This window comes from Nerophis ophidion, linkage group LG08 (genome assembly GCF_033978795.1).
Source record: "Nerophis ophidion isolate RoL-2023_Sa linkage group LG08, RoL_Noph_v1.0, whole genome shotgun sequence".
In the NCBI taxonomy this organism is placed as follows: Eukaryota; Metazoa; Chordata; class Actinopteri; order Syngnathiformes; family Syngnathidae; genus Nerophis; species Nerophis ophidion.
In genome coordinates this window covers 16,240,187-16,254,470 of record NC_084618.1, presented here as the reverse complement: position 1 = coordinate 16,254,470, position 14,284 = coordinate 16,240,187, and the positions used below count along the sequence as shown (strand labels likewise).

General features: G+C 40.3%; 1 protein-coding gene across 4 annotated transcripts in view; it reads right to left on the bottom strand.

The window, feature by feature from the left end:
* mast4 (microtubule associated serine/threonine kinase family member 4) overlaps positions 1 to 14,284 on the bottom strand; it is a 241,142-nt gene that overhangs the window by 76,472 nt on the left and 150,386 nt on the right. For all 4 annotated transcript variants that reach the window (XM_061907856.1, XM_061907857.1, XM_061907859.1 and 1 more), the window contains 2 exons: positions 12,693 to 12,794; positions 12,465 to 12,597 (listed from right to left, as the gene is read on the bottom strand). In XM_061907856.1, the coding sequence (XP_061763840.1) occupies positions 12,465 to 12,597; positions 12,693 to 12,794 (235 nt within the window). The remainder of the gene's footprint in view (positions 1 to 12,464; positions 12,598 to 12,692; positions 12,795 to 14,284) is intronic.

The window sequence follows — 14,284 nt, the reverse complement described above, 5'->3', positions numbered from 1 at the left end:
CAAAATTTTAGCAAAAAATGCTATTTTTGCCTCTTTGAGCTGCAATTTGACCCCCTTAAAATGCTTCAAAACTCACCAAACTTGGCACACACATCAGGACTGGCAGAAATTGCAATCTAATGAAAAAAAAAAAAAAAAAACTCAAAATTGCGCTGTAGCGCAATTTTTTAATAAAACACAGAAAAAACTGCTTCCAGGAAGAAAACACAGACAAAACTGCTTGTAACTTCCGGTAGGAATGTCGGAAAGACATGAAACAAAAACTTCTAGGTAGGTCTGACTTAGACCTACATTTCGATAATCGACATCCTTCGGCAAAAATCAACAGGAAGTTAAAAATTGCCCCTTCAAAATAAAAGTTTTGTGAAAACCCGTCACCTTTTTCAAATGGAAACTCCTCCCAGTGCGTTTGTCGTTTCGGCTTCAAACTCGCACAGGAGAGAGATTGAACCCTTTTAAAAAAAGTGGTCGAACAAATTTTTGATAAGTTCTCCGGTTTGGATTTTACGCGCCTTCAAAAAACCCCTGTGCAAAGTTTCTTAAAAAATGTCTTTTTTGCCTCTTTAAACTGTAATTTGACCTACTTAAAATGCCTCAAAGTGCAAGTTAAAGCCCTACTATGCCAAGCAAAAGCCATTTATCAACAACATCCAGAATTGTCGATCTGTAATTTCACCCCCTTAACATGCTTCAAAACTCACCAAATTTTACACACATATCAGGACTGGCAAAAACTGCCATCTAATAAAACACCAAACCCCAAAAATCTAAATTGCGCTTAGCGCCCCCTAGGAAAAAACCCAGACAAAACTGCATGTAACTTCTGTTAGAAATGTCGTAGAGACATGAAACAAAGACCTCTATGTTGGTCTGACTAAGATCGGGACTCGGGACACGGCGGCGGCGGCGGCGGCCAACGGCGGACCCGACCAACGCTGCTTGCAGCTTTAATTAGGGTCCGCCCTGCCAGCAAAGGACATCCATGTCCTTTGCTAAGGCAAGGACCCTATTGAATCTGTAACGTTTCTTATTATTATTATTATTATTATTAGGGTCCGCCCTGCAATGGCAAAGGACATCCATGTCCTTTGCCATGCAAGGACCCTATTGAATCTGTAGCGTTTTATTATTATTATTCTTTCTTTATTCCGCACCGATACTCGCCTATGCGCTGTATTTTGACCCACTGACCATGCCTCAAAGCACACCAAATTTGACACACGCGTCGGTGAGGAGTTTCTTCCCAACATATTAGGGAGCCGAACCAGAAAAATCAAAATTGCGCTCTAGCGCCCCCTAGGAAAAGACAAAAAATGGATTGCTTGTAACTTCCGGTAGGAATGTCGTAGAGACATGAAACAAAATCCCCTATGTAGAACTGACCGAGACCTAAATTCCCCATCAGAAACTCCTATACCTAAAATCAACAGAAATTTTGCAAAACCCTTTCAAAGCAAAATTTTCGCCAAAAATGCTATTTTTGCCTCTTTGAGCTGTAATTTGACCCCCTTAAAATGCTTCAAAACTCACCAAACTTGGCACACACATCAGGACTGGCAGAAATTGTGATCTAATGAAAAAAAAAATTTCTAAAACTCAAAATTGCGCTCTACAAAATTTTTGGAATGAAACACAGAAAAAACTGCTTCTAGGAAGAAAACACAGACAAAACTGCTTGTAACTTCCGGTAGGAATGTCGGAAAGACATGAAACAAAAACTTCTATGTAGGTCTTACTTAGACCTACATTTTAATAATTGACAGCTAGCAGAAAAAATCAACAGGAAGTTGGCAATTACCCCTTCAAAATAAAAGTTTTCGTGAAAACCCGTCACCTTTTTCAAATCGAAACTCCTCCCAGTGCGTTTGTCGTTTCGGCTTCAAACTCGCACAGGAGAGAGATTGAACCCTTTTAAAAAAAGTGGTCGGACAAAATTGTGATAAGTTTTCCGGTTTAGATTTTACGCGCGTTCAAAGATCCCCTGCGCAAATTTTCCGAAAAAATGTCATTTTTGCCTCTTTGAGCTGTAATTTGACCCCCTTAAAATGCTTCCAAACTCACCAAACTTGGCACACACATCAGGACTGGCAACAATTGCGACCTAGTGAAAAAACCAAACCCCAAAACTCAAAATTGTGCTCTAGCGCCCCCTAGGAATACAACACAGACAAACTACTCCTAGGAAGAAAACAAAGACAAAACTGCTTGTAACTTCCGGTAGGAATGTCGTAGAGACATGAAACAAAAACCACTATGTAGGTCTGACTTAGACCTACATTTGAATAATTAACATACTTTGGCAAAAATCAACAGGAAGCTAGATATTTTCACTTCAATACAACAACTGCATTACTTTCACAATGCATTAAATAGTGTCACCAAGGCTTCTCCTGCCGTGGGGCTCGGGGACAGCAACCCAAGGCGCGCTCGCACCTTCGCACCCTAATTTGACCCCCTTAACATGCTTCAAAACTCACCAAAATTGACACACACATCGGTATGGAGCGGCAGACCAACTTATTAAGCAACCAAACCCCAAAAATTAAAATTGCAAGCTAGCGCCCCATAGGAAGAGACAAAAAACAGACTGCTTGTAACTTCCGTTAGGAATGTCGTAGAGACATGAAACAAAAACCTCTGTGTAGGTCTGACTAAGACCTACATTTCCAATTAAAAAGGTCTATACCCAAAATCAACAGAAATTTTGCAAAAACTCATTCAAAGCAACATTTTCGCAAAAAACGCTATTTTTGCCTCTTTGAGCTTTAATTTGACCCCCTTAAAATGCTTCAAAACTCACCAAACTTGGCACACACATCAGGACTGGCAGAAATTGCGATCTAGTGAAAAAACCAAACCTCAAAACTCAAAATTGCGCTCTATTGCAATTTTTGAAAAAAACACAGAAAAACTGCTCCTAGGAAGAGGAAACGGATAAAACTGCTTGTAACTTCTGGTAGGAACGTCGGACAGACATGAAACAAAAACCTCTGTGTAGGTCTCACTTAGACCTACATTTTGATAGGTGGCATCTTTCAGTTAAAATCAACAGGAAGTTGGCAATTACCCCTTCAAAATAAAAGTTTTGTAAAAATCCGTCACCTTTTTCCAGACAAAACTGCTTGTAACTTCTGTTAGGAATGTCGTAGAGACATGAAACAAAGACCTCTATGTTGGTCTGACTAAGATCGGGACTCGGGACACGGCGGCGGCGGCGGCGGCCAACGGCGGACCCGACCAACGCTGCTTGCAGCTTTAATTAGGGTCCGCCCTGCAATGGCAAAGGACATCCATGTCCTTTGCCATGCAAGGACCCTATTGAATCTGCTGCGTTTTATTATTCTTATTATTATTATTATTCTTTCTTCCGCAACGATACTCGCCAAAGCGCTGTATTTGACCCACTGACCATGCCTCAAAGCACACCAAAATTGACACACGCGTCGGTGAGGAGTTTCTCCCCAACATATTAGGGAGCCAAACCAGAAAAATCAAAATTGCGCTCTAGCGCCCCCTAGGAAAAAAAAAAAAAGAATTGCTTGTAACTTCCGGTAGGAATGTCGTAGAGACATGAAACAAAATCCTCTATGTAGAACTGACCTAGACCTAAATTCCCCATCAGAAACTCCTATACCTAAAATCAACAGAAATTTTGCAAAACCCTTTCAAAGCAAAATTTTTGCAAAAAATGCTATTTTTGCCTCTTTGAGCTGTAATTTGACCCCCTTAAAATGCTTCAAAACTCACCAAACTTGGCAGACACATCAGGACTGGCAGAAATTGTGATTTAATGAAAAAAAAAAATTATAAAACTCAAAATTGCGCTCTACAAAATTTTTTGAATGAAAGACAGAAAAAACTGCTTCTAGGAAGAAAACACAGACAAAACTACTTGTAACTTCCGGTAGGAATGTCGGAAAGACATGAAACAAAAACTTCTAGGTAGGTCTTACTTAGGCCTACATTTTAGTAATTGACAGTTAGCAGAAAAAATCAACAGGAAGATGGCAATTACCCCTTCAAAATAAAAGTTTTCGTGAAAACCCGTCACCTTTTTCAAATCAAAACTCCTCCCAGTGCGTTTGTCGTTTCGGCTTCAAACTCGCACAGGAGAGAGATTGAACCCTTTTAAAAAAAGTGGTCGGACAAAATTGTTATAAGTTTTCCGGTTTTGATTTTACGCGCGTTCAAAGAACCCCTGCGCAAATTTTCCTAAAAAATGTCATTTTTGCCTATTTGAGCTGTAATTTGACCCCCTTAAAATGCTTCAAAACTCACCAAACTTGGCACACACATCAGGACTGGCAGAAATTGCGAGCTGATGAAAAAACCAAACTCCAAAACTCAAAATTGTGCTCTAGCGCCCCCTAGGAATACAACACGGACAAACTGCTCCTAGGAAGAAAACAAAGACAAAACTGCTTGTAACTTCCGGTAGGAATGTCAAAGAGACATGAAACAAAAACCAAAATGTAGGTCTGACTTAGACCTACATTTGAATAATTAACATACTTTGGCAAAAATCAACAGGAAGCTAGATATTTTCACTTCAATACAACAACTGCATTACTTTCACAATGCATTAAATAGTGGGACGAAGGCGTCTTAAGCCCTGGGGCTCGGGGGCAGCAACCCAAGGCGCGCTCGCACCTTCGCACCCTAATTTGACCCCCTTAGCTTGCTTCAAAACTCACCAAATTTGACACTCACATCGGTATGGAGCGGCAGACCAACTTATTAAGCAACCAAACCCCAAAAATGAAAATTGCGCGCTAGCGCCCCCTAGTAAGAGACAAAACACAGACTGCTTGTAACTTCCGTTAGGAATGTCGTAGAGACATGAAACAAACACCTCTGTGTAGGTCTGACTAAGACCTACATTTCCAATAAACACTTCTGTACCCAAAATCAACAGAAATTTTGCAAAAACTCATTCAAAGCCACATTTTCGTAAAAAATGCTATTTTTGGCTCTTTGAGCTGCAATTTGACCCCCTTAAAATGCTTCAAAACTCACCAAACTTGGCACACACATCAGGACTGGCAGAAATTGCGATCTAGTGGAAAAACCAAACCTTAAAACTCAAAATTGCGCTCTATTGTAATTTTTGAAAAAAACACAGAAAAAACTGCTCCTAGGAAGAGGAAACGGATAAAACTGCTTGTAACTTCTGGTAGGAACGTCGGACAGACATGAAACAAAAACCTCTATGTAGGTTTCACTTAGACCTACATTTTGATAGGTGGCATCTTTCAGTTAAAATCAACAGGAAGTTGGCAATTACCCCTTCAAAATAAAAGTTTTGTAAAAAGCCGTCACCTTTTTCCAGACAAAACTGCTTGTAACTTCTGTTAGGAATGTCGTAGAGACATGAAACAAAGACCTCTATGTTGGTCTGACTAAGATCGGGACTCGGGACACGGCGGCGGCGGCGGCGGCGGTGGCGGCGGCCAACGGCGGACCCGACCAACGCTGCTTGCAGCTTTAATTATTATTATTGTTTATTCCGCTCCTTCGCACCCCAATTTCACCCCCTCAACATAATCCAAAACTCACCAAATTTGACACACACGTTGGTACGGTGGACCTTCCCAACTTATTAAGCACCCAAACCCCAAAAATGAAAATTGCGCACTAGCGCCCCCTAGGAAAAAAAAAAAACAGACTGCTTGTAACTTCCGTTAGGAATGTCGTAGAGACATGGAACGAAAACCTCTGTGTAGGTCTGACTTAGACCTACTTTTCCAATAAAAACCTCCTATACCTAAAATCAACAGAAATTTTGCAAAAACTCATTCAAAGCTAAATTTTCGCCAAAAAACGCTATTTTTGCCTCTTTGAGCTGCAATTTGACCCCCTTAAAATGCTTCAAAACTCACCAAACTTGGCACACACATCAGGACTGGCAGAAATTGTGATCTAATGAAAAAAAAAAAAAAAAAATCTCAAAATTGCGCTCTAGCGCAATTTTTCAATAAAACACAGAAAAAACTGCTTCCAGGAAGAAACCACAGACAAAACTGCTTGTAACTTCGGGTAGGAATGCCGGAAAGACATGAAACAAAAACTTCTATGTAGGTCTCATTAAGACCTACATTTTAGTAATTGACAGCTAGCAGAAATAATCAACAGGAAGTTGGCAATTACCCCTTCAAAATAAAAGTTTTGTAAAAACCTGTCACCTTTTTCAAATCGAAACTCCTCCCAGTGCGTTTGTCGTTTCGGCTTCAAACTCGCACAGGAGAGAGATTGAACCCTTTTAAAAAAAGTAGTCGGACAAATTTGTGATAAGTTCTAAGGTTTGGATTTTACGCACCTTCAAAGAACCCCTGCGCAAATTTTCCAAACACATATCATTTTTACCTCTTTGAGCTGTAATTTGACCCCCTTAAAATGCTTCAAAACTCACCAAACTTGGCACACACATCAGGACTGGCAACAATTGCAAGCTGATGAAAAAACCAAACCCCAAAACTCAAATTTGTGCTCTAGCGCCCCCTAGGAATACAACACAGACAATACCCTAATTTGACCCCCTTAACATGCTTCAAAACTCACCAAAGTTGACACACACATCGGTATGGAGCGGCAGACCAACATATTAGGTAACCAAACCCCAAAAATGAAAATTGCGCGCTAGCGCCCCCTAGGAAGATACAAAAAACAGACTGCTTGTAACTTCCGTTAGGAATGTCGTAGAGAGATGAAACAAAAACCTCTGTGTAGGTCTGACTTAGACCTACATTTTGATAATTGGCATCTTTCAGTTAAAATCAACAGGAAGTTGCCAATTACCCCTTCAAAATAAAAGTTTTGTAAAAAGCCGTCACCTTTTTCCAGACAAAACTGCTTGTAACAAAACTGCTTGTAACTTCTGTTAGGAATGTCGTAGAGTGATGAAACAAAAACTTCTATGTAGGTCTGACTAAGATCGGGACTCGGGACACGGCGGCGGCGGCCAACGGCGGACCCGACCAACGCTGCTTGCAGCTTTAATTATTATTATTCTTTCTTTATTCCGCACCGATACTCGCATATGCGCTGTATTTTGACCCACTGACCATGCCTCAAAGCACACCAAATTTGACACACGCGTCGGTGAGGAGTTTCTCCCCAACATATTAGGGAGCCGAACCAGAAAAATCAAAATTGCGCTCTAGCGCCCCCTAGGAAAAGACAAAAAATGGATTGCTTGTAACTTCCGGTAGGAATGTCGTAGAGACATGAAACAAAATCCTCGATGTAGAACTGACCTGGACCTAAATTCCCCATCAGAAACTCCTATACCTAAAATCAACAGAAATTTTGCAAAACCCTTTCAAAGCAAAATTTTCACCAAAAATGCTATTTTTGCCTCTTTGAGCTGTAATTTGACCCCCTTAAAATGCTTCAAAACTCACCAAACTTGGCACACACATCAGGACTGGCAGAAATTGTGATCTAATGAAAAAAAAAAATTCTAAAACTCAAAATTGCGCTCTACAAAATTTTTTAAATGAAACACAGACAAAACTGCTTCTAGGATGAAAACACAGACAAAACTGCTTTTAACTTCCGGTAGGAATGTCGGAAAGACATGAAACAAAAACTTCTATGTAGGTCTTACTTAGACCTACATTTTAATAATTGACAGCTAGCAGAAAAAATCAACAGGAAGTTGGCAATTACCCCTTCAAAATAAAAGTTTTCGTGAAAACCCGTCACCTTTTTCAAATCAAAACTCCTCCCAGTGCGTTTGTTGTTTCGGCTTCAAACTCGCACAGGAGAGAGATTGGACCCTTTTGAGAAAAGTGGTCGGACAAATTTTTGATAAGTTCTACGGTTTTGATTTTACGCGCGTTCAAAGAACCCCTGTGCAAATTTTCCAAAAAAATTTAATTTTTGCCTCTTTGAGCTGTAATTTGACCCCCTTAAAATGCTTCAAAACTCACCAAACTTGGCACACACATCAGGACTGGCAACAATTGCAAGCTGATGAAAAAACCAAACCCCAAAACTCAAAATTGTGCTCTAGCGCCCCCTAGGAATACAACACAGGCAAACTGCTGCTAGGAAGAAAACAAAGACAAAACTGCTTGTAACTTCCGGTAGGAATGTCAGAGAGACATGAAACAAAAACCATAATGTAGGTCTGACTTAGACCTACATTTGAATAATTAACATACTTTGGCAAAAATCAACAGGAAGCTTGATATTTTCACTTCAATACAACAACTGCATTACTTTCACAATGCATTAAATAGTGGCAGCAAGGCTTCTCCTGCCGTGGGGCTCGGGGACAGCAACCCAAGGCGCGCTCGCACCTTCGCACCCTAATTTGACCCCCTTAACATGCTTCAAAACTCACCAAAGTTGACACACACATCGGTCTACCGTGACACCACAACATATTAAGCAACCAAACCCCAAAAATTAAAATTGCAAGCTAGCGCCCCCTAGGAAGAGACAAAAAACAGACAGCTTGTAACTTCCGTTAGGAATGTCGTAGAGACATGAAACAAAAACCTCTGTGTAGGTCTGACTTAGACCTACATTTCCAATTAAAAGGTCTATACCCAAAATCAACAGAAATTTTGCAAAAACTCATTCAAAGCAACATTTTCGCAAAAAACGATATTTTTGCCTCATTGAGCTTTAATTTGACCCCCTTAAAATGCTTCAAAACTCACCAAACTTGGCACACACATCAGGACTGGCAGAAATTGCGATCTAGTGAAAAAACCAAACCTTAAAACTCAAAATTGCGCACTATTGCAATTTTTGAAAAAAACACAGAAAAACTGCTCCTAGGAAGAGGAAACGGATAAAACTGCTTGTAACTTCTGGTAGGAACGTCGGACAGACATGAAACAAAAACCTCTGTGTAGGTCTCACTTAGACCTACATTTTGATAGGTGGCATCTTTCAGTTAAAATCAACAGGAAGTTGGCAATTACCCCTTCAAAATAAAAGTTTTGTAAAAAGCCGTCACCTTTTTCCAGACAAAACTGCTTGTAACTTCTGTTAGGAATGTCGTAGAGACATGAAACAAAGACCTCTATGTTGGTCTGACTAAGATCGGGACTCGGGACACGGCGGCGGCGGCCAACGGCGGACCCGACCAACGCTGCTTGCAGCTTTAATTGTCTTTGTCTCTGCGGGAGGGGGCGGATACGCTAGCTCCAAGCGCTAACATAGTAGCAATGATTTTCATCCCATGACTGAGATTTCCTAAAAGTGATGTAATATTTTGAAGTTATGTAGCTAACTCGCTAACTAATGGACAAAAGCATTGGTTGTCGTGAAGAAGAAAGCCAAGATGTGCTGACTGAGACGTTGCCAATGATCTGGAACAAGCGCTCGTTAAAAACCACAAGCAGAGTCCAAAGCCATTGGTGGAACATCTGTGGGGTTTTGATGGCGAGTGGCGGAATGTTCCAGCAGGTCTGCGGGGACGCCATCCCCGGCTAATGATGTTCGCGCGAGTCCACTTTCTGCACACGTCAGCACCGACGTGTGCCAGACTTTGTTTGGGGGAAACTTTTATTGGCCCTCCGATGAAAGAGCGCTCCGAACCCACCTTGATATTTTACAAGTTAACGTGGTAGCATGCTAACATTAGCATGCTAACTTTTTAAAACCAATTTCACCACCGAACACCACAGAGTAGTTTAAGTCGGTACGTGATCGACCTTAACTGTTAGCATGCTAACTTTTTTTTATAACCAATTTTACCACTAGTCACCTCAGTCATAAGTTGGTACGTGATATACGTTAACTGTTAGCATGCTAACTTTTTTTAAACCAATTTTACCACTGTACACCTCAGTCATAAGTTGGTACGTGATATACGTTAACTGTTAGCATGCTAACTTTTTTTAAACCAATTTTACCACTTTACACCTCAGAGTCATAAGTTGGTACGTGATATATGTTAACTGTTAGCATGCTAACATTAGCATATTAACTTTTTTTTTCTAATTTAGCATGTATGTGCCTCAGGGTCAGTCATAAAAGTCGGTACGTGATCTATGTTAACTGCTAGCATGATATTTTTTTTAAACTAATTTTATCACCGTACACCTCAAAGTCATAAGTTGGTATGTGATCTATCTTAACTGTTAGCATGTTCATTTTTTTTCCACCGTACACCTCTGAATCATATAAATTGGTATGTGATGTACGTTAACTGTTAGCATGCTAATAACATTAGCATGCTAACTTTTTTTCAACCAATTTTTACCACCGTACACCTCAGAGTCATAAGTTGGTACGTGATATACGTTAACTGTTAGCATGCTAACATTAGCATTTTAACTTTTTTTTGCTAATTTAGCATGTATGTGCCTCAGAGTCAGTCATAAAAGTCGGTACGTGATCTATGTTAACTGCTAGCATGATATTTTTTTTAAAACTAATTTTATCACCGTACACCTGAAAGTCATAAGTTGGTACGCGATCTATCTTAACTGTTAGCATGTTAATAATTTTTCAACCAAGTTTACCACCGTACACCTCTGAATCATATAAATTGGTATGTGATGTACGTTAACTGTTAGCATGCTAACATTAGCAGGCTAACTTTTTTTCAACCAATTTTTACCACCGTACACCTCAGAGTCATAAGTCGGTACGTGATCTATCTTAACTGTTAGCATGCTATCTTTTTTTCAACCAATTTTACCACCGTACACCTCAGTCATAAAAGTCGGTATGTGATCTACGTTAACTTTTATTTTTTATTACCAACTTTACCGACGTACACTACAGAGTCGTAACAATTGGTACGTGATCTATCTTAACTGTGAACATGCTGACATTAGCATGCTAACTTGTTTCGACCAATTTTACCACTGTACACCACGGAGTCATAAGTTGGTATGTGATGCATGTTAACTAGTAGCATGCTAACATTAGCATGCTAACTTTTTTTCAACCAATTTTACCACCGTTCACCTTAGAGTCCTATAAGTTGTAGCTGAGATAGGCGCCAGCGCCCCCCGCACCCACAAAAGGGAATAAGCGGTAGGAAATGGATGGATGGAAGTTGGTCCGTGATATACGTTAACTGTTAGAATGCTAACTTTTTTTAAACCAATTTTACCACTGTACACCTCAGAGTCATAAGTTGGTACGTGATATACGTTAACTGTTAGCATGCTAACATTAGCATATTAACTTTTTTTTTGCCAATTTAGCATGTATGTGCCTCAGAGTCAGTCATAAAAGTCGGTACGTGATCTATGTTAACTGCTAGCATGATTTTTTTTTTTAAACTAATTTTATCACCGTACACCTCAAAGTCATAAGTTGGTACGCGATCTATCTTAACTGTTAGCATGTTAATAATTTTTCAACCAAGTTTACCACCGTACACCTCTGAATCATATAAATTGGTATGTGATGTACGTTAACTGTTAGCATGCTAACTTTTTTTCAACCAATTTTTACCACCATACACCTCGGAGTCATAAGTCGGTACGCGATCTATCTTAACTGTTAGCATGCTATCTTTTTTTCAACCAATTTTACCACCGTACACCTCAGTCATAAAAGTCTGTACGTGATTTACGTTAACTTTTATTTTTTATTACCAACTTTACCGACGTACACTACAGAGTCGTAACAATTGGTACGTGATCTATCTTAACTGTGAACATGCTGACATTAGCACGCTAACTTGTTTCGACCAATTTTACCACTGTACACCACGGAGTCATGAGTTGGTATGTGATGTATGTTAACTATTAGCATGCTAAATTTAGCATGCTAACTTTTTTTTCAACCAATTATACCACCGTTCACCTTAGAGTCCTATAAGTTGTAGCTGAGATAGGGAATAAGCGGTAGGAAATGGATGGATGGAAGTTGGTCCGTGATATACGTTAACTGTTAGCATGCTAACATTAGCATACTAACTTTTTTTCCCAACCAATTTTACCACTGTACACCTCAGAGTCGTATAAGTTGGTCTGTGGTATACGTTAACTGTTAGCATGCTAACATTAGCATACTAACTTTTTTTTCAACCAATTTAACCACCGTACACCTCAGGGTCGTATAAGTTGGTCTGTAGTATACGTTAATTGTTAGCAGGCTAACATTAGCATACAAACTTTTTTTCAACCAATTTTACCACCGTACACCTCAGAGTCGTATAAGTTGGTCCGTGATATACGTTCACTGTTAACATGCTAGCATTAGCATACTAACTTAAAAAAAAAATAAAAAATTCTACCACCGTACACCTCGGAGTCGTATAAGTTGGTCCGTGGTATACGTTAACTGTTAGCATGCTAACATTTTTTCAACCAATTTTACCACGGTACGTCATATACGTTGACTGTTTGTTTTCCGGTTCTTGAGTCGGGTTGGACGCCTCCAGCAATTTTTGCGTCGATATGTGAAAATAGTGGGCGGGGCTAATTTGCGATAAAATTTAAGAGAGCCAATTTCGAAACTTAATTGTAGCATTTTGCGCTAACCTTCCAAAGGGTCCCGGGTGAGTCCCAGCTGGCTGATGATGTAACGAGGGATGTCGGTCTTGATGCCCTGGCCCACCTTGGCGTGGCCCTCGGCCGCCTCCAGGAGGTGGTAGAACTCCTCGGGGTCAAACTCCTGGACAATGTCACAAACCAAACCCGAAGAATGGGGAAAAAAACAGTTTTCTTCACATTTGAAAGTTTTCCCTGAGCTGCTGGTGAAACACTCACCAGACATTCCAGCAGCCGGGCGGGTCGAGCGATGACGATGAGGATCTTCTTGGCCAGGTCTCGGATGAAGTTGACCTCCTCGCTCTCAGACCTCTCCGTGGACTGGACACCAGACAACATGTCTCAATTACTATCTTCAACAGTTTCCTGGTAATACTTGGTAGTGCCACACACCACCTGAGCCGTGCTCACCCTTTAGAGCACAGCACTATAGGGGTTATAGTAACACAGATACGATTGTATATACGGCGGATACTGCAAATATCCAAAATAGTTTCTCTCGTTTTGATGAAATAACATTAGAAGGATTGTTACAACGTGTAAATGGAATAAAACAAACAACATGTTTACTTGACCCACTTCCTGGGAAACTTATCAAGGAGCTTTTTGTATTATTAGGTCCATCAGTGCTAAATATTATAAACTTATCACTTTCCTCGGGCACTGTTCCCGTTGCATTCAAAAAAGCGGTTATTCATCCTCTCCTTAAAAGACCTAACCTCGATCCTGACCTCATGGTAAACTACCGACCGGTGTCTCACCTTCCCTTTATTTCGAAAATCCTCGAAAAAATTGTTGCAGAGCAGCTAAATGAGCACTTAGCGTTTAACAATCTATGTGAAACCTTTCAATCCGGTTTCAGGGCAAATCACTCGACTGAGACAGCCCTCGCAAAATTGACTAATGATCTATTGCTAACGATGGACTCTGATGCCTCATCTATGTTGCTGCTCCTCGATCTTAGCGCTGCTTTCGATACCGTCGATCATAATATTTTATTAGAGCGTATCAAAATACGAATTGGTATGTCAGACTCAGCCCTGTCATGGTTTAACTCTTATCTTACTGATAGGATGCAGTGCGTCTCCTATAACAGTGTGACCTCGGACTATGTTAAGGTAACGTGTGGAGTTCCCCAGGGTTCGGTCCTTGGCCCTGTACTCTTCAGCATCTACATGCTGCCGCTAGGTGACGTCATACGCAAATACGGTATTAGCTTTCACTGTTATGCTGATGACACCCAACTCTACATGCCCCTAAAGCTGACCAACACGCCGGACTGTAGTCAGTTGGAAGCGTGTCTTAATGAAATTAAACAATGGATGTCCGCTAACTTTTTGCAACTTAATGCCAAAAAAACGGAAATGCTGATTATCGGTCCTGCTAGACACCGACCTCTATTTAATAATACAACTTTAACATTTGACAACCAAATAATAAAACAAGGTGACTCTGTAAAAAATCTGGGTATTATCTTCGACCCAACTCTCTCCTTTGAGTCACACATTAAAAGCGTTACTAAAACGGCCTTCTTTCATCTCCGTAATATCGCTAAAATTCGCTCCATTTTGTCCACTAAAGACGCCGAGATCATTATCCATGCGTTTGTTACGTCTCGTCTCGATTACTGTAACGTATTATTTTCGGGTCTCCCCATGTCTAGCATTAAAAGATTACAGTTGGTACAAAATGCAGCTACTAGACTTTTGACAAGAACAAGAAAGTTTGATCACATTACGCCTGTACTGGCTCACCTGCACTGGCTTCCTGTGCACTTAAGATGTGACTTTAAGGTTTTACTACTTACGTCT